Source organism: Vidua macroura, chromosome 3, assembly GCF_024509145.1.
Source record: "Vidua macroura isolate BioBank_ID:100142 chromosome 3, ASM2450914v1, whole genome shotgun sequence".
NCBI classification, from domain to species: Eukaryota; Metazoa; Chordata; class Aves; order Passeriformes; family Viduidae; genus Vidua; species Vidua macroura.
Window position 1 is genome coordinate 49,136,451 of NC_071573.1, and position 24,227 is coordinate 49,160,677.

Consider the following 24,227-nt stretch of genomic DNA (forward strand, 5'->3'; position numbering starts at 1 on the left):
GAGCATTTGATACTATTCATGTCTTCTGCTATCTCTTTTTAACAGCTGCAAACATTGTTTTCTCAGCAAGTAAACACTCAAGTTACATTTTATGAAACTGTACTTTCCATTTTTCCAAGTTGAGAAACTCTGGTAACAAAGTAACCAATCCAGCTTCTTAAACTTACGAGCTAAATCAATGCAATATATATTTTTAATTAATCAATAATTGAAAAGAAAACCCCAAACAGTTTCTTAAAAAATATGAAGAACGACAACAATACTTTATCAAAGCGTACTTTAGCCTGTCTGCTTTGTACATACCACTAGGAGAAACAATTACTGGCTGAAGAAGTCTTTGCTCTCCTCCTGGGGGTAAGTTCAGTACAACGACAAGCACTGTACCCAGCGTGGTGCCAACCCACAGGCAAGGGGAAGGCGATGTGTCAGCCTTTCTTGTGAAAGTCTCACAAAAATGAAGAGCTGAAATTGCCTCGCGGGACTCTTTATCAATGCTAGTTACACTAGAACTCCGGGATCGACTGAAAGAGTTGTCTTTGACATCTGAAAATAAATCAGTATTAATTAAAAAGAATGGCAAATCGGAGGGATTAAGAGAATTTAATTTTTTTTTTTGTTCTTTAGCATCAACTGTATACTAACTATAATGTTACTGATTTTTGTAGTCCTATTCTTCCTTAGACATATTTCCTTATTCCCCAATTTCCAGCTGTTTCTTGAGCAAAGCACCTAATATTTGTTGCAGAGGTTGCCATTAGGTAGTTATCATGAACAATTTTAAGGCATATTTCTGTTTTCTAGAGCCAGAGAATAATAGTCATCAAGTGGTATTCCTTTAAAAGGTTGAATAACAAACCTCTCTGCCAATTAGCTGATTGAGCATATGAAAAAAAACATTGGCTCCCATGGAACACAGTTAACTAATCTCAGGAAAATACAACTATTTTACTTTAGGAAATGCAGTGACATGTGCACAGCATGATAGGATGGAACCTGTAATGACTCACAATGTTGTTCCACTTTAGGAAACTGTGTGCAGGAGATCTAACAGGCAATTTACACACCCCCAAACTTTTAGTAAGAGGAAAACAAATGCTACCAAATGCCACCTGGTACTGCTATGCAAAGCTGAAGATTTCCACTGGGACTGCTGTGCATAGTGCCAGTAACAGCATTAAAGCTGTTCTGGACGTCCTACTCGCTTGTTTAGCAACAAGCGAATTCTAACGTTAACAAAAGTAAATGTGCTGCTCCACTCTTGCTGTATGCTATCTGTAGGTGTGGCAATATCTGATCCATCAGCAGACACTGAATTTATCTATGCATTCACAAATTAATGCTGTACTTTCTTATTTCGTAATTGCAAAGTTTTAGCACAAGACAGCCCTCACCAGCAAAAAGTTGGATGCAACCTATACTGTGCTTTTAAAAAAATGACTCAAAAAATATTTTGAGTAGGGTATAGATGCAATTGACATTTTAAAGCAGGATTAGGAGCTAAAGAACAACATTCAACCATGTACTATTTGGAACTACTACTATGTTAGTTTCATTAAATTATTGAAAAACTTTCTACAAAGAATATCCAACATGCATTTGGAAAGCACACATAATAGATTTCAACTGACTAAACACACACATCCACTTAACACAAACAGTGAATCTTCTCAGGAATTGCCTCATTCCAACAAGGATAGAAAAAAAACACTGTCCTGTTGAATTTTAGCTGTCAAATATGCAACAAGAATTATAGGAACTAAATCAATCAGATGTTGACATACTAAGTTTTCACATTAAAAACAATAAATCCAGTGTAAAACAATGAAAACAATAATTTGTTTTTATAAGTCTTCTAATGACCACCACCTCTTATGATGCTTGATTTTTTCAGGCTTGAGTATTTACTAATTTAATGGTTTTTTTCAACTTTAACATGGATTAATCAGTCTGAATATAATCAATCATATAGTAACTGCAATAAGCATAGCTTTACATGTGTATTTGTGTGTTCTACCTATTTGATTTGAAGCGCATGTGTTCAAATTCCAGAAGCATTGGAATGGACAGGAGAAAACCAATGAAAACTAACTTGTCAGACATATGGACATTTTTGAGAGCGGACAATCCATTCAGAAGAGAGAACAGAGGGTTGAAAGTTTAATTGCTTTAGTGCATCCTATTTATCCTCAAGTTAAGGAAGAAGTTTGTAAATGGATTAGATTTAGATGAAGAGGAAGGAACAGCAGTGTGATGAATCACTACACACCACCAGAAGGATGGAAAGATGAGGCTCTTTTGAGGAAGTAAAGCAAGGAATAGCACCTAGTGGCAATAGCATCTTAATCACTGGATTAGAACATTGAAAAGCAATGATATAATGCAGGCAAGGGTATGATCAAGATAACTTCTGTTTTAGAAAGTGGAGAATAAATACAGAAACACATACTTCAGATTTTTATCTGTTCAGAGAGGAAAAGGAGCTGGTTAAAGATCTAAAGACAGAAAATTAATTTGAAAGAACAAGATCATGAAAGAGTAAGTTTCAAGAAGCCATGGAAAGAAATGAGAGACAATGATAAGGATAATGAATTTAGGAGAAAGGCATTTCAGTTGTCTCCTACAGCCAGTAGATATGGCCACATAAGTGACAAAAATACAAGCAAGCCAACACTGAAGAACACTATGCAAAAGGTATATCACTATGAGAAAAAATAGGAGCAAAATTCAATGTAACTGCTTAAGGAAGTGATTTACAGACCTGAAAACCTACAATAATTTTACACAGAACAAAATGAGGTTTCTAAGCACAGATATTCACATACATGCAAAGTCAAAACCAGTCAAAGGCTATTACAATTCAGAAGGTACAAACTATTTTGAGTTTATCAGAAATGATGTGACAAAAAATCCATTATTTCAGTAGAAGGAACAGCAAATATTAAGTGATGTAGAAAACACTGTAACTCTTTCAAGATTGGAAAATGCTGAAAAAAACTTTCAACATTCACTTTTCACCACTCTTCATTAGGAAAAAGTAACACTTCCAAGTACTTTTGCCATCAAGGAACTGTGAGTAAAACAGCAGAATTACAATTGGTTGATACCTAAGTATAAATGTGTTTCAGTTTGCAAAGTATGAAATTCACCCTACACCAAAAATTATCCCTAAACCATTAGTAAACATAGCATGGAATTCCAGAAACATATTGAAAAGAGTAATCAAATTCTTCAGCTCTTCTGTGCCAACATGGCCACAGTCAAATTGCTCTAGTTCCAGACACTGAGCTTAGAAAGATGAGGAAAAATTCCCAGAAGAGATTAACAGAAGCCACCTCAGGTTTAGATAACATAACCTAAAGAAGAAGGAATTCTGTAAAGAAAAAAAATCTGTAAAAATGAAATTAGAGATATGATGACAGATTTCAACAGCATAAAAAAATTACTAAAAAAGATAGGGAGTGCATGTTATCCCTGTTTATCATGGAAAGGACAAGAAAAAGTTAATATGGAAGCAAGGAAGATGGATTAAATAACAGGAAATCTGTCTAATTAGACTATACAACATTGAAACTTTGGTGTATTTCTAAATAACTTTTTTATTAGAGGCTCATGAATAGATCAGAGGTTAAATTGTCAAAATATCTGTATCCCTAACAAAGGATCCTTGCCAATCCTTGGATAAGGAACCTCTGAGAATTGCTTCCAACTTAACATTTCTCCAAGAGGGGCAAGCTGTAATTGTAAATCAGGGTGGTCCAGCTCAGTTTCAGGATATACCAGTGCCACAGACTTATGCCCTTCTTGACAGCAGCAGCACCTGGCAAACACAGTGCTACAGCTGCCATCTGATCCTGGCTGTCTTCTGCTGGGCTGGTGGTGGCAATTCTGCTGCAGAGAGAGGAGCAAGCTGTGGCGGGCAGATGCCAGCTGCATTTATTACTGTAGGTTTACAGTTGTCCCCCATCATCTTCAGAGAACAAGTCAGAGGAGCTGGATCTGATCTAACAGCTGGCAGTCAAAGTATTTAAAAAACCCCAAGCGACTTGTTTGTACATTGTTTTAGTTAGGCAACACAATGATCTTTAGTACTACAGACCTCACAACTGAACTGATCTTTATTTTAAAAATTACTGTGTGTTTTCAAGAAAAATGAATTCTCAGACTGGTCATCCATCCGAACAGCTGTATATTGCTTTACTTTAGAGAGAGTGGTCACAAGACAATTAATATTTATAAAACTATAGCCAACTATTTGTTGGGAACACCTCAACATATTCTGTTAAGATATTTCATTTTTCAGTTTAAAGCGTATCAGATGGTCCTAAACAGGCAGCAGTTTTCTTAATAAGCTGTGTGCTTATTCACGCTTTTGCTATCACAGTACGATTGATAAAGTGAGTGACAGATACCTAAAAATTATGATGAAAATTTGATAAGCCATATACAGGAACTGCAGGCTTACCTTATGATGACAGCAATGACCTTTTGTGCCTGAGAGTCCCCAAAAAGAGTGGAATTAAAATTTTATTTCTACACTTCAGATAAATGCAACATGAAGTCATGATAACTTACATAATTTAGGCCTCTTACTTTAACATACTCACATTCAGATTTAGTAAGAATAAAATCAACTATATAAACTTACCTAAATCAGGCTTTAACTCAGTAGGCAAACTTAGCTTCCTGGACATCTTTGCTGAAAAGTGAAGTATATCTTTTTTTTAAAAAGAATAAACATAATTTTGCTGGTCCTTATTTGCTTCTTTTGCAATATTTAATATATAATTATTCATTACATTCACTGAGGTACTTTAAAGGATTTCCACTAAAGTAGAGCCTCACTTCCTCAAGTGAGGGGTGCAAACTAGGTCATGGAAGACAGCAAAATCCCTAAATACAGCATCTTATGACTTTTGCTGAGCTTGATTTCTCTTCAGGCAGGACTTAATGGATTGGATGAATTTGGCTTTGGCTCAACCTCAAGTTTTAACTCCTCAGGTAAGAAGTCAGAATTGCAAGGATGTGCACTGATTCTTACAGTTACAAAAAGTTAAGATCCCATCCCCCTTTCTTATACCCTACTTTCTAATCAAACCTGAGACATTTAAAATAGAAAAAAAGAACTTGAAATTCCACTAAAATTAATGCACATGTGTAAAAAGCTAATCACCTGAGAGAAAATCCACAACCTGAGAACAATGAAGACATTACAGAGAATAATCAGAAAATAAGCAGCGTACAAATGCTTGCAACACATTTAAAAAACCAGAAAGATTTTGATAATACTGCTCAAGTGAAAAACAGCACTTCAACTCATACTTGACTTAGAAATTCTTTTTATAGGAATGGAAATCTTGCAGTCCATTTAAACTGCAGTACAATACAAACAAATGCTGCTACAAAAAAACATCACAAGCTAGTAGGCATACATACCACTTCCATCTTACTATAATTACTGGAGAAAGAATTATTTTGATATAGTTCATCTGCTAGATCAGGACTACACTCTAAATTTATTTCCCAGCCACATGCTTCAGCTTTGATGTATCATTAAATTCTTTATGATCTTGCATGGGTAATACTTCTTTTCCTAAAGTAGATACTGAGCTTAGCCTCATAATTCTAGGAGTACCTTGTAATGGATCCCACTCAAAGCAGCCTGAATCCTGCTGCTTTTCTCAGTTAAAATTGGAGTTACCTCATTCTAATTATCACTTTAACAGAAATCATTCCAATTTCTACATATCCTGAAGAACAGCATGTGACTTAAAGTTAGTTCCACTCCTTCCAAAAGTGAAATACTTCACTGTATCATCTATTATGCTCATCAATATTGCAAATTCTAGTCATCTGAATAGTTGAACAGTTTTATTCCTGTCATACATCATAAAAATTTGAGAAAAAGACTCCAGAAATAATCTTCTAATTTCCTTTATGTGTCAATGTTAAAAGTATGCTTGAATTAAACTGAAATTACTTACTCTCAGGCAGAAATGCTAATCACTTATTTTAGTGCAGGCTGAAACTGAAAAAGGCAGCCTGACTAAGTATTTTCTATCCTCATCCTTGCTTCAGAACTGGCAAATACCTAATTTAATGGTGAGGCCAAAACTCATCTAAATGAGGTTTCTGCCAAGGGTTGCACCCAAATAAGATTAACTCATATTTCAGATCAGAGCTCGGAGATAGGAAGAACAGAAAACCAGGGTACACAACAGCACTAATGACAAGGAGCCCATCTTTTTGCTATCAGCTTGAACTTAAATCAGCTTCCAGAGAGATAATGAAATCTCATCTGGAATGGTGAATTACAAGATGGGCATTCCTCAAAACACTTGTTTTTTCTGTTAGACGTTTAAATAGTAAGAGCTGAGATACTGAACAAAACCTCAAGTACATACTCAGAAAATAACTGGAACTATTTTTGGTTTCTAGCAGCTTTCACCATGTGTAAATAAGCTATTCAACTAATTGAAGACCAGTACAGTCACTTTTTGCTTTTCAAATAGAAACATTTGGCACAATCTTAACAACTGGGAGAAAACTGACCAAAAAAAAGAAAAAAATTCCAAAGTTACAGATAATATAACATGTAATAGCAAGTATAGGAAAATTGTATTGGATTCTGAGAGCCAATCCAGTTTTAGCTTTTTGTTCCTTAGTGAAAGGCCAGCTGTGTGAACTAGGCTGGTAAGATAAAACAAATTTGTCAGACAATTTTCAACATACACTGAACTATGTCTCATTAATAGGACAAGAGGATACAAGAATTGTTAAAAAGGATATAATTACTGGAAATCGTGAATTACTATGCTATGCAAAAAAACCCCAACGTTTCAAAACATATGTTAATGTGTCAGAAACCTCAATAATTCAAATGTAAATGAGAAATAAGAATCTATTCCAACAGCAATGGTGCCATCTTGTGTTTAAACAAAAAACTGCCTAAATATGCAGTAAGAAAATAGGAATATTTCACCAGCTAAGCCCTTTTAAACTAACATTAATTACTCAGTATAAAAAAAAAAACCCTGCATGCATTCACATTGGTTTAAGTTTTACAATTTTTGATAAATTCAGTTTTTTATGCCTCAGATGAAAACCAGCAACATGCTAGATACCTTGTACAAAGCAAGAGACATAAATCAGAAAAATGGAAGATACAGGATGGAGATCTACAAAGACAGATCTCAGTGTCAGGCTTTTCACTCCAGCTGTACAACAGGGCAGAGGTGATGCTGACTGCTGCTGCTGCACGTGGCTGACTTCAAGTAGTAGCTGTCATATCAGAGTTCAATAACTCCCTTGGGGGTGGTGGTTGCTGCAGCATTTATAGCCCAGAGAGAGATCTGGGATCTGTTGTGCTCCTCCTGGCACATTGCTGCTCAAGGCAACAGTGACTGTTTTGCCTGGGTTTAGTCCTACATTTAATATTTCTCTATATTAGAAAACCTGGAGTAATACACAGGTGCACACACGTGTTCTGTCAATATATATAATTAGGTATCATATTAGAGAACTGTCCAAACCCAGGTATTCTTGGAGATTTCTCACAGGTCAGGCTTGGGAAGGTAGGTGTTAAAATATGAAAGACTTTCTTTCCATAACATGTTATGTGTCAGTATAGCAGGAACAACCTTCAATTCAATGAAGAAAACCTGAAGCCTGAGAAGGCTTTTCAATAGGAAGCTGTTGCTTAGAAGCAACAGTTACATTTCCTTTGCAGTGAGTTATCCTGAGCTGATACTTTAAAATGTATAGCACATCAGTTTGAAAGCTCTACAGTGACTTCTCCTTCATTCCTTTTATTTTAAAATAAAATTCTAAAGATTATAAAAGACACATGTTTCTTGGAGCTTTGACAACCAAGAGAACAACTCATGAAGCCTATTTCATATAACATCACATGAGAAATAACTAAGCAGCTTAGAATTTTTTAGAGACACCAAATCTCCCTAATTATACTCTATTTGACAACTACACAAAGTGAAATATTTACATTATCAATTAACTAATGTTGAAATCTCTAAAATTCACATGAGAATAATAAAACCATTTCACAAGAAACTGTAAAAAAACATGTACTTGGATACATCAAAATTAGATCAAAGTATTAAAAACACATTGAAAGAAATGGTCTTTGACATTAGGGCAAATAAGAACTTATGAACATCTGAAAATTTGATTCAATGAAAACAGCTGTAATGGTCAATTATTAGAGCAATGTTTGAAAAATTTAGGTATACGCTTAGAATGTAAGAAATGTGCGAAACCTCTGTCAGTACTAACAGCAGGGATCACAAAAGTTTGGAACTAAATCTACTCTGTTTAAGTCTGTTTACTAATACTCTTTGCAATTGTTTTTAAATTTGTAAAGTGCAAGAAATAAGTAAGACAAATTTTCCTGAGAATTATTTGACACATAGGCTACTAGAACAGTTATAAATGTTTTAAAATCTACCATATTTTGCAGGCACCTTTACTAAAGGTTTTTCCAGAAATGGTTGTTACATCTTAACTTGCAACACAGTTTGTAGCTATAATATTTAATTATCTGTATCTACAGCTGAAGATTTTGCTTCCACTGAAGTTGGATCCCAATGTCTTTCTATAAAAATGACACAGCCTTAGAAAATAAGTACTTCCTACCAATTCTTCTTTCTGCAAATTCATTTACATTAAGTATATTCCTTCATATTACTTCACGGCATATTGCTTATACCTTCAAATATGTGACATTTATAAGAGAATGGGCTGGATTCAATAACGGCCACAGTACTTTCTAAAATTTCTAGAAATGCTTATTTACATCAAGTATCTCAATATCTCCAAGGAAACAATTAACTATGATTTTTTCGAGGTTCATCTTTTATGCAAACCAAAGGGAAACATGACCCAGAAGCAACACAATTCACAACAGGTCTTTAACTTGATTTACTATCCATTCCTTAGCACAGAGCATTCACAGTTGTGTATTTAGAAGAAGACAACAAACCAGACCAACTAATCTAAATGTGGGTGCATGAAGCATTTGCATATTGTTTTATAGAAATCTGCAGAATTTTATAGAAATCTGCAGAAATGACAATGCTTTACATCAGTTGCAATAAAGTGATAAATTGACAATAGCTTCATGTTTATAATTGCGTGTGTGATGTTACCACCTTGCAGCCCTACCACTGAAATGAAATTACTTCACACTTTGCTAGCAGCATTCCCTTGCTTCTTGTTCCTATGCTGCAAACACAGGAGTGATACTAACATCAACTGAAATTACCAATGGAAATGAATTTAATTCTATTTTGCACCACATTTAGCAGGTTGTATTTTACACATTGACAAGGATTGGAAAGAACTTGAACTGATTGCTCTGTGTGCCAGTGCAGAGAGCTATAAATACCTCAAATCCATCCCTAATCACACAGTTGATGGCAAATAATTTGTTTCACACAACATGATGATGTTGATGACAGTGACATATTTCACAAAACTCATTGTCCATGCACCCTTGGTTGTCAATTCAGTTTAAAACAATGAAAAGCAAAAACATGCAACTATTAACACAGGAAAGGTGCTTTATTTACATGAAAGAGCTTAAAAGTAAGTTCAGAAAGAGCTAGAATAAGCATGTCAGATAAGCTATAGAAAACATGGTAGCAAAACAACCACATTCAGTGCACAGCAAATCACTCAAAACTAGGAAAATGCAAAATAAATAATTATCTTTAAGCTTCCAATAAACTGTGCAAATTACACAAATCACAGTCTAACTTACACCCTGAAGAATGCATTGCTTATAAATAAATGTTTTGCTTTTTTTAGCTGTGAAAAACATTCCTAATACTTTCAGATGAAAGGCTTCCATCTGAAACAGCTGTAAACGGCTCTATACAATCCTCATTGGCATACTTTATTAATGGTCTAACATAACTCTTTGAAAAGGATTGAAATAAAAAAAGAGGTCACAGTCAGTCAAATTTTCCATGTGTTTTGCACAAGACAGTGTGTTTCATGTTCAAAAGAGACAAAAGGGAAACATTGCCTCAATGGACATTGATATAACATGCACAAGACTAGGTGTTCTTTTTCTCAACCTGAACATTAGGTTCTAGTTACCCTGAAAATCCTTTAGGGGAATTAATGCTCATGTAAAAGACACTAATTTCTTTTTTAATTACAGATGAATTCACATAATGTATTATTGATGGCCATTTGCTTTCTTGTCATATTTAGACTTTAGCTGCCCCAAAATTAATTTTCCCTGCCATTTCTGATGTCATTGAAAGAACGTCTCAACATAGAGCAAAAATATGTACAGTACTTTCTCATTCTGTACTTCAAATTTCAAGGATTACTTGAAATTCTTGAGGATCTGTACCTCAATTTTCAAGGATTTAAAGTATTACATTGTCATACTCCTGTTTGTCTCCCTGAACTTTGAATGATTCTTTGCCTCAAATACTGAATTATGATGAAAGGGATTACTATTTTAGGATAAAATTGAAATTGCCAAATAGAAAAACCAAAGGGAGACTTCAAGAAAAGCAATCTCTTCCTCCCTTGTCTCAAGCTATGCTTCCACGCAACCTGTGATATAGTAGCTTAGCAACCAGTTTTACTATATAATTTCAACCTAAACTGACTGAAGAGATAAAATGAAATTATCCTACAATGATATACTGATTTGCTAAATGAAAACAAAATGAACATTAGCAAAGTGATTCTGCAATCAAAGTAACCATATCCCAGTTAAGGAAGAAGAGTCCCTTTCCCAAAGCTAAATCATACAGCCTCTTGCTTTCATTTATTTAATGAGCCAGTTGTCAGAAGCAGAGTTATTTTCATTTCAGCCATGAAAGGGTTCAATCTAACTGCTTACAACATATCCCAAGGCAATTTTGTTGCCAAATTAAGACACAAGTCTAGAGCTGGTAGGGTATTGTATCACTGTTGGATGCAGGAAAGTAAAGAGAGTTCTGGAACAGCAGTGGGGAATATTTATATATGTACAAGCCAGTCCTCTTCCAAATGAATGAATGCAACCATGATAGTACCTCATTCCTGACCATAGCGAAAATCTGACCATTTGGCTATGAATACAACATATAAAAAAGAAATGGCATCAGCCATATGTTCCCAAAACCAGCGCACGTTCACAAAAGTAGTGGAATCATGTTGTGACTTGCATAGACTGAACTCTTGCTATGTATCAGAATTTTACCCATCCAGAAAAACAGAGAAGTGCAACTGCAAAATCAGAGAATTTAAATCACCAATATCCTTGATTTTTTTCTATTATTGTGCTCAGTGTATTTAGTACAGAAGCAGTCCATAGAATTACCAATTAGCATAAAGAATGAAATAATTAATAACAGAATGCTTTCAAATTTGACTGTTATTTTGCCTATTTTTTTTGCTGCTGGGTTAGTGCTGCATAGAATAAGGCACTGAATTAGAAAGAGTAGATTTTTTCTAGTTCCTACCTATGTCATTGGTTACCATCTTGGAAAACTTTCTGCTTTTGGTCTTCACTGTAAATAATATTATAATAAAAAAAAAAAAAATCAATCTAAGTGTATCAAAAGGTGAACTAAAGAAAAAATAAGACTAAAGAAAAGAAAAATACTGTACCCTTTTCTATAAAATTATTCATTTTTTGTTCATCATCAGAATTGTTAGGTGAACCAGAACCTACAAGTGGAGACAGAATGAAATGGATATACATTTGACATGAATGAAGGGGCTATATCTTTGACACAAAAATCAATGTATACACTTAAAATATACATATATCACACAATATATGTATACATATATTATACAAAATTATATACAGGATCTGAGTTTAACAAAGATACAAAGAAAATATCAAATACTGATATTCGTATTCTCTGTAGCTCTATTAGATATTATAAAGTACAAATTACTTTGGCATGACACAATTCTGGCATACTGGAATTAGCCACAGTGAGTTTACTGCTAGAAATAATGCCCTCATTGAACAAATGTTTACACTGAATAACTAAATGGCTCCACTAATCATTGCTCCAGACACGAGATTAGCCTAAATTATGAACAGAGATTAGCCTAAGTTATGATTCACAAAACACAGCTGTAACAGTAAACACAAGTCTTATAAATCTGTTTGGGTTTTTTTTTTTTTTTTTCCAATGCAGTAAATTATTATTGGGCCACAGTTCTTCAACTACTCTGCAGACAACTCTGAGCCGACAGTGCCACCTGGATTTTTCGGTATCCCAACCCTGAAAAACTGATCTTAGCAACAGACCACAACTTCAGGCTTACCACTGTCATGAAATTAAAACATTGCCAGGAAATTAAAATAATTAATCTAAAAAAATTTTAAAATTTAATTGGATTTTATATTGTGGAAGTGTAAAACCAGAAGAGAACACAAGCATTTTAGCACTTCTGAAGACAAAAACTTGATAGTTTAAATGCTACACAATCTTTTAGGTCAGATAAAGAGTCAGAGTCTAAGCCTATTACTGCTTGGCATCTATAGAAAATGCAGGAGGTAGGACTATTCCTCCTGCATTTTCACAGTATTTCTATAGTTCTATGTTAGTGAAACTATAGGATACTCTCCTAACTTGCATAGGCAAGCAGTCCCTTCCAATCTTCTCATCTATATAACCACCCACTGGAGGAAGTCTAATGGAAGTTACCTTCCACTTTGCTTTACGTGGACATGGAAAGGTGGATTTGAGCAATTGCAGACTTCAGTCCAAACAGTGACTGGTCTCTTTTACAGAACACATTGTAACAATGAACACCAATATGGCATTCAATTGCCAATCCCATCCCTCTAATCTTAGAGCTAGTAACACACAAACATTTTGTGTTTGTGTATTTTCCTCTTAACTAGAAAGCCTCTAGACTGCAAAAAGTTTCCTTAAATTTAGCCTCCATCCTTCTTCTCAAGCTTGCCAATATTCTCCAGCAAATTTCTAAAAAAGGTCCCCTCTTACCTCTGAGAGCTAAATGCCACTTTCAAGCTTGTTTTCAGTCTTGTGCTTTTGCCCAGAAAAGATATAAAACTCAAACCAAACCTAAGGAATTAGTTCTTCTCTCTTCACAAACATCAACAAATTATTTCCATACCAGGGTGGTGCATCCAAGATCTTTTTCAAAGCAAAAGTTGAGAAGTCTACCACAAGCTTGATCTCATTCACTGAGAGCAGAGGGCAGAATCATGGGAAGCAAGGTACAGTCCAGCCTCGCTACTAGAAGTTTCTATTTTACAGGAGAATGCAAGGGTTACATTCCCCCTCTATCTTTTGTCCATTCACTATTTTTGATACTTTAGGCATTATTTTTTTAATCTTCTTCAGCTCACAGTCAACTCAAACAGGCAGGGGGAAGGTAGGGGAAGCCAATTGTTAAATTTAGGAGTTTTCCATAAGCCTTAATTTTCATCTTTGGAGTTGCCTTCATTGCACTGTTGCGGAAGTGGTGAATTGAGTTTTACTCCACTTCAACACCCAGTTATGAAAGAATGCTCTTGTTTAAACTACACAGTGTTTTAAGTGGCATAAGTTAGGAGTTGTTTGGGCTAACACTTGGGTGATTCTGGAGCAGGGGGGAAAAAATTATACACATTAAAGGTTACAATTCATTAGCTGTTAATTGCAGACATTTTATAGCAGTGTTCCAGAACCTACATTTAGTCCAGACGTTTTAAGTGGGTCCAAATCAAATACCATAGTGAATTGATAACTATGCTCAACCTTGACAGACATAGGATTTACTGCAACTGCAGTAATGCATAGCAAACTGTTTACAGGCATTGGTGTCAATATGTAAAAATGAAATAGGAAACATGCACTTTATTCTCAATACCATAAAAAAGCTTTCATTATAAACTATACTGAAGTTGATGACTCCAGCACACCAATACTTAGCAACACGGATTTGTTATGAAATCACATCTTCGGGTAAGACTTTTAATTAAAACTCACAGCTAGGTTTTGCTTTAATTATAAATAAAACAAATTTACTCTAAGAAAGAGCTAGCAAAAATGAAAATGACAATGATTGATCTAGAGGAGTGTTTTGCACAATTTAAAAGGAACATCAAAAGACAATTGTCAAATCAGAAATCAAAATTTGTGTTAAAATTTCTACTAACATAAATTAGTAGAGTTTATGTTAAAAATTCTACTAATTTTTACTTTAGAAAAATTTACATTTTTCTAATGTAAAATTTCTACAAACACAATTCCTACATTGTGTTTGTAGCACAAAACGTGCTACAAACACAAGGTTTTGGTTACTTATGCTTTCAATTTGGCTTTGAAAGATACAGGCTACAGTAGAAAAGGAACCTATCTTTAGACTTCCATCTTAATTAGCATTTTACACTACATACGTGCTTCATTTAAATCTGCAGTTGAGTCCTTTAACCTTGAGTAGTTTTGAATGAAACAAAATGACATCTTTAGAAGTTCTCAGAGCAATAAGTAAAGATAAGTGACAAGTTTTAGCTACTACAAAAACTATTCACTCCTTACATTGACATGCATTATTAAGTATTTACATGGTTATAGCCTCAACTAGCCAATATGAAAATAATAAATCTTGAGAGTTTCATTTAAAATATTCACATACAGGAGTAGCAACTGGAAAACTAAAAAAAAAAAGAAAAAAGGGTGAAAGAGGAGGAATATTAAGTAGGGAACTCCTACTTTCTTAGGATGCTGCTGTCTGAAGACCTCTGATTCCACAGAAAAAATAGTAATTTGCCACTTATAAGGAAGCAGAAGTAAACTTGCTCAGAAATAACCTCTACTACTTTTGAGGATTATGAAATACAATCACATGAACGATTACAGGAATCTGTGCATCTCTTGTCAATGCTTCAAAATTCCATTGTGCAGTATATTCCCTGAGGCATAAATATTTCAGTCTATTCTCTCTTCAATCATCTTTTTGACATATTCCTATTGCATCTCTTAAGTCAGCCTTGTTTTAAAAATGCAGTTGTGCAAGATGGCAAAATTTATGACAGTTCAACCAGTTTGTGAGAGGACAACAGGTTTTATATAATTACTTAATTAGTAAGTTAACCTCATGCATGTCATCTTCTGGGAAAATAAGAAGCTGAAGATCAGGGAAAGTTATGATTACCTGACGTGGGTGACTTGCAGCGGTCTTCTGGCACCACTGTACCTTCATTTATATCACAAAGACCTGCTGAAACACAAAACCAGTGTATTATAAATACAGTTCCCATTTCGTTTTTACTTCTACTGCAGTCAGGAACTTCATTTCTTATTAGAGACAAACAAGGCAGTTGTGATAGAATTTCTGTTACATACTACTTTTTTTGACATTACCTACAGTAACTGTAGAGTCGCTTCATACTACTAAAGCTTTCTTTGCAAAATATACTCAATAAATTTCAGTGAAAACCACTATACTTTCAGCTAGACAAACTTGTCAGAACAGTTAATTATTTACATGCTACAGGTATATATTAAGCCTAGACATAATTTCTTTTGAAAAAATATCAGAGTTAAATTAAAAATGTAATTGCAAAAGAAAAACATATAAAAGAGGATCTTGAAGATTACAAGCACATTACGTGTGAAACTACAGTGCCTTTTTTCAAACTATTTTTGCACTGTTGCAGTGATATGCCTTGTATTTGCCAATTTGTATTGCCAAGTTAATTTTCCAGAAAAACTCCTTATTGGTATCACTTACAGAATTCAGGTCTTAGGATGTTTAGATAGGTGTTCTCCCTTGCATAGAGGAGTTTCACTAAATTTCTTACATCATCAAATCTGATCAATTTGAAAAACTGCAGTACGTTAACATCTGAAAGCTAATTCCTTTCATTCCAGTGAAGGAAATAAAACCTAGTCATGCTCAATCAGATGCAAAAGATGGAAGCTGCCTCAAAATGGTCCTGAATATTATTCCATTACATAAATTAAAAGTATACAAGAAATTTTTCTTTTTGACAAGAAATTGCTGTCAGGACTGCCCACAACTAAGAGAAGCGCATTTTGTGGATATTTTAAGGTTAGTAATGCATCTTCAAGTTTATATCATGAAGCTTTCCTTCAGAAATTTCATTATGTGATACTAATGCAAACAAGCATGTAAAACTGAAGAGTAATAGCTAAGAAATATTTGCTAAAATTACAGAGTTTTGCATGCACACAAATATTTCCAATACTCAAAAAGTTTGAGTGGCAATGGTAATGGCTAAAGCAAGAAAGGTATCACATGGAAAGCCTGTCTATACAACTGCACACTACACATTCACAAGTGCATCTGTACATATCTGTTAACAAACAAAAAATACAACAGCTCTACTCCATCAAAGCTTTAAAATTTCCAAACATTAAACTAGTAGTAGTTTAAAGGGAAAAAGGTTCTCCTGAAATACCATATCAATGTGGAACATATTGAAAGTATGTTACATTAACAGTTCTATTTATCCAAAATAGTCTCTTTTAAGATTACTAAGAGCATGAATAGTTTAAACCCCAAAACTCAATGACTATAATTGTCAAATGACCTTAAGGCTTTGTTAACCTTACATTTAACAGTCCTGGAACCAATTTAAATTTTAAAATGTCAAATGAAATTCCAGGTGGAAGTGAGATTTTTCTACTACACAGGAGAAAGAAAAGAGTAATTTATTTAGTCATCTGTCAGTAAATCAATGAACACTATGGGATAATCAGAGCTTTACATCAGAGTTTTAAACAGGCATGGGAGACTAAATGTTTTGACCTAGACAGGATTGTGTAAAAAGATTTTTGAAAAATCCTAAAGTTGCTTTCACAACAAGCAATACAAGTTTCAGATGATAGCTGTGCTGGAGGATAAACCCATATTGTGCTCTTAGAAGTAGCTGCCCCCTCAGGAGCCAAACTAAAATTCACACATGCAGTTCAGGAACACAATTTCCTCTTTTCCAATAAAAATTAATTCTTTACCTTCAAAGGAAGAGTTTAACTTATTGTACTAGTTCTCCTATGAAAATTCATTAATTGACAGCAATAATCTTTAGCCAAGAATGAAGACACCTGCACACTTGAATTCTTTGTAGGAACTCTCAAGGCTATAATTTGATTAATATACATCTTAATTAATAATATGAATAAGTGTGCATTATGCTAATGATTATGGCATGTAAATCTTGGATATCTGTTCATAGCCATTACTGCTATTACTTAGGAGAGAAAGGAACAGGAATAGATTAAAAGTAATTTTAGCTATGATTGTATTAGTAATTAAACCAAGCAGAGTATAACAAGAATGATCTAAGTTTGTGAACTAGGAGGCTCTGCCCATGACCAAGCTGAAGAAACTTGCTATTAATTTTAAAACCCTAGGTATCCTGATAGAAGCACTGGCAGCAAGACAACTCTTCTGGAAAAAATTATCTAGTTTCAGGTTTATAGCATCCATGCAAATTGCTATGAATTACAAAAGAAAATTGATCCAAGACTTTCTGTTTCAGAAATACAAAAACTATATCCTTCTACAACACCAATATATGTACAAGTGACCTTCTAATAAGCTTTTAGTTTACGTCTGCAAACTCCAGAAGCAAGAAAATTGAAAACTCTCCAAATTACCAAAAATCAAATAATGTCATTAAAGACATCATTACCATGCTGCATTAAAAACTCCACAGAATTACAGCTGCAATTAACTGATATATAAAGTTTCATGAGACTTAGTCAGTTTTTTGCACAAGCTTTAAGCAGACACATCACAGATGTACCTACAACTTGACTGGAAAATAGAAAAAATTATTAAAAATTAAAAACTATAACTAAAACTAACTTGATAAGATCTAAAAGTTAGAATTAAAAACAAGCTGAAAAACAGGGTCAAAAACAAATCCCCAAGCCCAATGATCAAACTTTCTGATACAGTTTCAGCCTTGGCTGATGTCAGTCACAGCTGATGTTGGTCTCATGACATTAAAGTTAAAAATTCAAATAGTGCATGAAAGAGGAAGGGAAAAAAAACATGACCAAGCAACTCCAGAAGAGTTCTGGGCATATATTTTCTTCCAATTTGTCTCAACCCCACTTTTTGAATCACTCATAGATTACTGTCAAAAAGCTTTTTGATGTAAAGTAAAAATTTTTAGAAGTCACATGCCTGTAAGAACTGCTTCAGTTTTGTCAGAAACTTGAACTGTCTCTGGTAGAACAAAGAAATCCTAACTTTTAAAGACTTGTTCTAAATTGCACTAATCAAAAAGTCACATAAAATCTTGTAACTCTCACCAACAGTAATTTGCAAAAAAAAAGAGTTATGATTCATGTTCTGTGTGAACTTATGGAACTGAGAAGGAAAAAATAACAGCTATATAAATCTTAGTGTTTCATCATGAAATTATGACCTGTCTCATTTTTTTTTATCAGTACTGATTTAATGACTCCTGTCTTATTTAGCGAAGAGAATATCAAGCAAAGGTCGCCTAACAGTGTAAGCCTCCCATCATGTGTAGTTGTCATCACACTATAACCTTTCACTTACACATTTCATGTCTTTGGGCACATGGCCAAAGTTGATTTTCTACACCCTCCCCCCTCACTATTAGACTCTGAAGGCAAGCGTTGATTTTGTTTTTAACCTTGACAAGCACCTGATGACACTGTCTGGTAGGCCTTAACAAAACACATGTACTGCATGCTTCACAAACTAAAAATTGCCACCCAAAACATGTGAGTAGTATACCTGGTATGAATCACTGATAAATTCCAAAACACGATCTCAACTGGGAGCTTCTATCTGTAGAGCTAGCCTGAAATGACATTTTACAGTCTAGCTAGTGTAGAGAGCCTTGTCTCTAAATAGATGCTGCTTTAAGACGGGAATCTGAATTTCTTTTCTGAGTAGAAAAAATAAGATGACAGAGAAATACATCATATTCTTGCAACACAAGAGAAGGGAAAAAAGCTCGCGTTTCCATTCATATTTTAGAAGATACGTAACTCTTATTCTATGAAATTTTTTAAAAGATGCTTTTGTAAATTTTTAATTGTTTGATTAAGGACATACCATTTACTAAATCTTAAGTACGTTGGCAGATACTGATAATCTATTGAATTGATACTTTATGCTGAAAAATACAGTACACCCATGTTTTTAACGAAGAAGGACCAATCCTTCCTGCCTTTTCTGGACATGGTTGAATGTACAATAGCAATATGCTGCTCTGTTGCAGGCTGCCTGAATGCATATGTAAGCTAATAAGATTTTTTTCCTTAAATACACTGTTGTTGTCTCAAAGAATAGGTATCTTCTAAACCAATCACATTAGATAGAAAACCACTTTTTCTAGGAAGATTTAAATATTAAGTACTAGTACTCCCTGAAGATTATTAGTTGTATAGCCATTGAAAATATCTTATTCATAGATAAAAATAATTTTGAAGTATTAAAATAGAAATGTTTTCAAGATAGAGATTCAATGAAGGCACATCTTTCAAAGCAAAAACAAGGAAGCATAAGCTCCTTGCATTTTTGTAAACACTAAATGCAGATAGTGAATGCCCAAGAAAGGGAGAATGCAAAATCCAGAAGTGTTCTATCTTATATAGTTCCAATCCTATAAATAAATCAAAGGGTAGTACTTAAATGTAGCAGATTCATTATTTGTGGAAAATTATTGAAGCAGTTATTGAAGTCTGGGCAACACATACACTGAAAGTACTACAAATAATGAGAAACATTAAATGATTAATTAAAGAAATTATTTTCAATTTTTAAAATGACTGTAGCTCCAGTTAATCCAGATACTGTCAGGATGGTAAACAGAAAGAGAATTACATGGTTATGAAATTAACTCGGGTACAAAACTTGTTTAAACTTATTCCTAAATAAAATAGTCCAAGTAAATTCAGCTTTACAATATTTACTAGTTTTGGAATTTCTACCCATCTTTTTCTTTTTTTCAAAACAATCATCAGTCAGCGTCAGATCCTGGTTTTCAGTTCTGTATCATCTTAAGGTGGAGGCATTTCTTTTATGCCTAGCTCCCTTTCTGCCATGGCAGTAGAGGAGGAAATGCTATAGAGAAAGCAGTATTTGGCAATTGAGACTATCCTCTGAGATGTATTTCTTTTTTCTTGTTGGGGGAAAAGAAATAACAGAACTAAGACTTGGACCACAATTTCAAGTTTGTTTTGCAGTTTTGTTCATTTGTTGTTTTCCATTATAAATTCCATTTATACAGTAGCTTAATCTGATCTACTTCATTTAAAAAAAGGCTGAGATTATCTACCTCTGCAGCCTCAGGGCTGCAGAAAATTGGCATCCTAAGAAAAGGAACAATGCTATGCTTTTAAAAAATAAGCCTTACATTCTCCAGATTCTTGGATGCTGTGAATGATGCTGTAAGCCAGACTCTCTCAGGTAATTCATGGTTCTGATGGCTTATCTTCCTCACACAGATACCTGAACTTCAAAACTGCTTGGGAACTGAACAGGACTGTTCACAAACACCTCTTAATCCCTATAAACAACATTTTTTTAAAAGTAACTTTTCACTTTTAGAAGAAGAATCTCTCTGCAATCACAATGTTTATTCTTATCATTGCTCTGAATACTCTATACCTTTTTCTACCAGAAAGGGAACCCAGAAAGGAAAGCTGCTAGTAAAATAAAACTACATTTGCGAGTAAGATCTTAGCTGTATAAACATCAGCAAATTTTGAGATAGGATCTCCTTTTGATTTTGAGATTTATTTATTTAAAAACACAAAATACAGAGACTACTATGGTTGCTTTTTTCCTTTAAATTTCTTTTGAACATATCATGAACAAGAAATACAATGGATGCAGGACAGATTGAAATCAGTTTTTATAAGTAAAACAATTACTTAAATAGAACTAAAGAAAATAATAATGGTGAGTGAAGAAAACAAAAAAAATCAAGTTCAGATGCTCAAACAATATTTGAATGCCATGAGATGACTTACTTATATAAGAGGTGCGAAGCTTTTTCACAGACTCTGAATATAAGTTAGAAAGGCCGCACATGCAAGAAGCCACAGTCAGTATACCTTCATGAAGCAATGAGAAAAGGAAAGACGGAGACACTAACAGTACATTTGAGACAGAAAAGCCAGCCAAGTAACTTGTACAACAAGGTTATTAAAATGCCATTGCCATGCAGATTGTTAGTATCAGAAGATAAGATGAAAAAAATATGACTTCATCTAACAGCTATATTAATGAGCAAAACGGACTTTCATCTTAGAGACACAGTTGAAACACAGAGTTATGTGAATCCAATTTATTGGATAAAAAAAACCAACAGTTAAGAAAACAAAGGCAAGTGATGTTTAAAGCTCCAAAAGGCAGTTTATAATCTATATGCATGAGGCAGAATTTTAAACCCTTTACTCCCAGGACAAATTAACACAGTCAAACAGTAAGGCTATTTCTTTCTCTAACAGTTTATATCACACAAGAAAATATTTTATCTGACAGGGTACCGACTGTGTATGTTCTGCTCTATATGAATGATTTTTAGATCCAATTCTTCAGCTGAAATAAGCTGACTAGTGTTAACTGGATCTTTTTCAAACCATCCATTTACTAAACCACCTCCTAAAACATCCATTTCAATTTGAATAAAATTTTACCTGAAGAACTTACAAGGACTTTACTCTGGATCTCTGAAAGAAATTAACACTCAATCATGAGAAAGGGTTTATTATTATGTCTTTTGCTGTTTTCTGAAATAACTTAGGACTATCCATGATACATCAAGGAGAAGAAAATTTTAAAATACTTAATTTTCCTTCTGGTTACAAAAAGCTTTGCATTTTGAAAAGTCACTTTCATATTAGCTGAAAAAGAACGATCTTCAGCATATTTTAAAATCAAAGTCCTTTTTTTCTATTTCAAAGAGATTTATTTTACCAGTTTGTATGTAGAAGTTTATTTTGTTCATTTCAAAGGTTTCCTCTCAAGCATAACATAACAGTATTAAAAAATAACATGATTTAGCTCATCAGGGACATTTTTAGTCAAATTTTAAAATAGGAAGCCAAAAGATCCCAGCAAACACTCAGGCTATCTGCAAACATTAATGAATTTATACAAATATGTGATATGGGTACTAGTTTTATCAGAAATATCGGGATACTTCCTCATGCTGTGTAAATTCTTGTAAACTGCATAAATCCATTGTAAATTTATATTTTTTCTTAAAATAAACATTACACTGAAAAACAAGTAATGGTATGAAGCATCAGTAGATTCCACTAAGCAATAATTTTTAAGGAAAGATGAATTAACAAAGCTGCAGTAGTGACATTAGCAACAGATCAAGAAAACCACAGAGAAGAAAGTTTATATTCAAAGAATACACACTAAGACTAGATGACCAATCGTGCCTTTCTTCTGAGCTTAAAATATGTTTTGGGTTACTCACCTCCAGATGGTTGCCGAGTTTTTCGGGGAGATCGTGGCTCCCTGCGGTAGGGATCATTGGAGCCATACAGTTCAATAGTGCCTAGATTCAAGAGCACGGTCTTCTGGAGGTAATCAACCATGGCAATACCATTACAGTTTCCAAAAACTACTCTGGAAAAAGAGAAGTTAAAGGAAAGACAATGCTAATTAAATGCTGGTAACATTTCACACAAATATTTTTTGCAGTTTGGTTTTTAATACTTCCTAATTTTTAGGAATTATCCCAGATTGCACTTACTTATAAATTTGTATTTTAGAGCGTAGTATTGATTAATTGTTCTCTTGTAAAAACATGGTATCAAGTAGAACAGACCACTGTCAGTGTCCTTGCCAACCTGACACAGAGCCTTAAGTGACACTTACTCTTGGCTGTACAGTCCAGGTAAGAAAGAATGATGCTGATTTGCCTCTGCTGTTAGCATCATCAGTATCTGCCATGACCCAAAAGGAATTCTCTCAGAAGCACAAGAAACTGATTACCTCTATGTTGCTGTGCAGCTCACGTGAACACACACAGAAGACTCAATTTTAATGGATAGTTTTAAACCACTTTGATGGAATAATGAACTGTGTAGAATATACTTACAGGCCATATGCTGAGTTGATGGCTAAGCTGGTTATCTGTTGAGGAGGTTCTCCACTCACCCACACCAGCTGGATAACAAGCTCAATTTGGTAGCCTGGAGACTGCTTGAGAGGAGAATTTTTAACTCTGCAAAGTAAACAAAACATGGCATCTCCATTGTCTCAATTTTTTCCTAATGGGATCAAAATTCATTAAATTCTACACCATGCTGGATTTTAAAATGTTGGAAAATGGTAAAAACTATAATCAAAAGCAAATAAAAGCAACCAGAAAAAAAAGCCACATTGAAAATGGGAATTCACTTCTTTTGATTCACTACCTAATTGAAAACTAATTGAACAATGATCACAAATGTTTCTTTTTTTCCAACCTCAGAACAAGGCATAACAGTGCTATTATGCTGTATTTCCTTGAATAGATACAGGTGTATAGTCAGTGTCTAAAAAAGGTGTTACCTATTTTTTTTCAGAGTTTCCAAAAGAACTCTGATTTAGAGAACACAAGGGGGTAAGAGCTTTATGTAGAATAAGCACAATGAAAAGGGAAACAGAAGTACAATATATTGAGATAAATGCAAATAAAAAGCTGATGATGTGGCAAAACCAAAATGAAAACAAGTCAATTATTGCAATGGTAGACCAATTGTATGCAATGAACCTAGGACTGGGAGAATTGAAATTGCTGTAAAGACTTTTTTTTCATGCTGACAAATACACTTATACATTTTTTTTACATGAAAAAAGTTACGCAGAACAAGCTCCTGTTTCCTGAATTCCACTTATTTTACCCATTTATTCTCACTAATGGATATTTTGGTTTGACAATATTTTACATAGGATTAGAATTTCTATTTTATATATTAATATTCTATCTTCTTTTCTATTATTCTATTTTCAATTTTTCTACTTAGAAGAGTTTCCTTCAGAAATACACCTCTCCAACTCAGTATAATCAATACATTTTGAAAACTCTTACCCAAATAAAGCAACCCTATCAGAATTATTTTCTGGATGGATACATTCAAAGAATTAAAATCCAAGCTGGGATCTTAAACTTCAGAAAACAAGGTATATTCTTAGCTTTATATCTCTAGATACATATTACATATTTCTTACATTCTGTTAGAAAAAGTAATGGTTCATAAGTCACATAA

At 34.0% G+C, this 24,227-nt stretch overlaps 1 protein-coding gene across 6 annotated transcripts in view; it reads right to left on the reverse strand.

The window, feature by feature from the left end:
• Window positions 1-24,227, reverse strand: part of STXBP5 (syntaxin binding protein 5) — a 103,983-nt gene that overhangs the window by 10,342 nt on the left and 69,414 nt on the right. Inside the window, exons 17-24 of one of the 6 annotated variants that reach the window (XM_053972652.1) lie at window positions 23,075-23,200; window positions 22,448-22,599; window positions 20,985-21,068; window positions 15,151-15,216; window positions 11,632-11,691; window positions 11,484-11,531; window positions 4,646-4,696; window positions 304-543 (exon numbers count right to left, since the gene is read on the reverse strand). In XM_053972652.1, the coding sequence (XP_053828627.1) occupies window positions 304-543; window positions 4,646-4,696; window positions 11,484-11,531; window positions 11,632-11,691; window positions 15,151-15,216; window positions 20,985-21,068; window positions 22,448-22,599; window positions 23,075-23,200 (827 nt within the window). The remainder of the gene's footprint in view (window positions 1-303; window positions 544-4,645; window positions 4,697-11,483; window positions 11,532-11,631; window positions 11,692-15,150; window positions 15,217-20,984; window positions 21,069-22,447; window positions 22,600-23,074; window positions 23,201-24,227) is intronic. The other 5 variants (XM_053972648.1, XM_053972647.1, XM_053972649.1 and 2 more) reach the window with 5 other exon arrangements.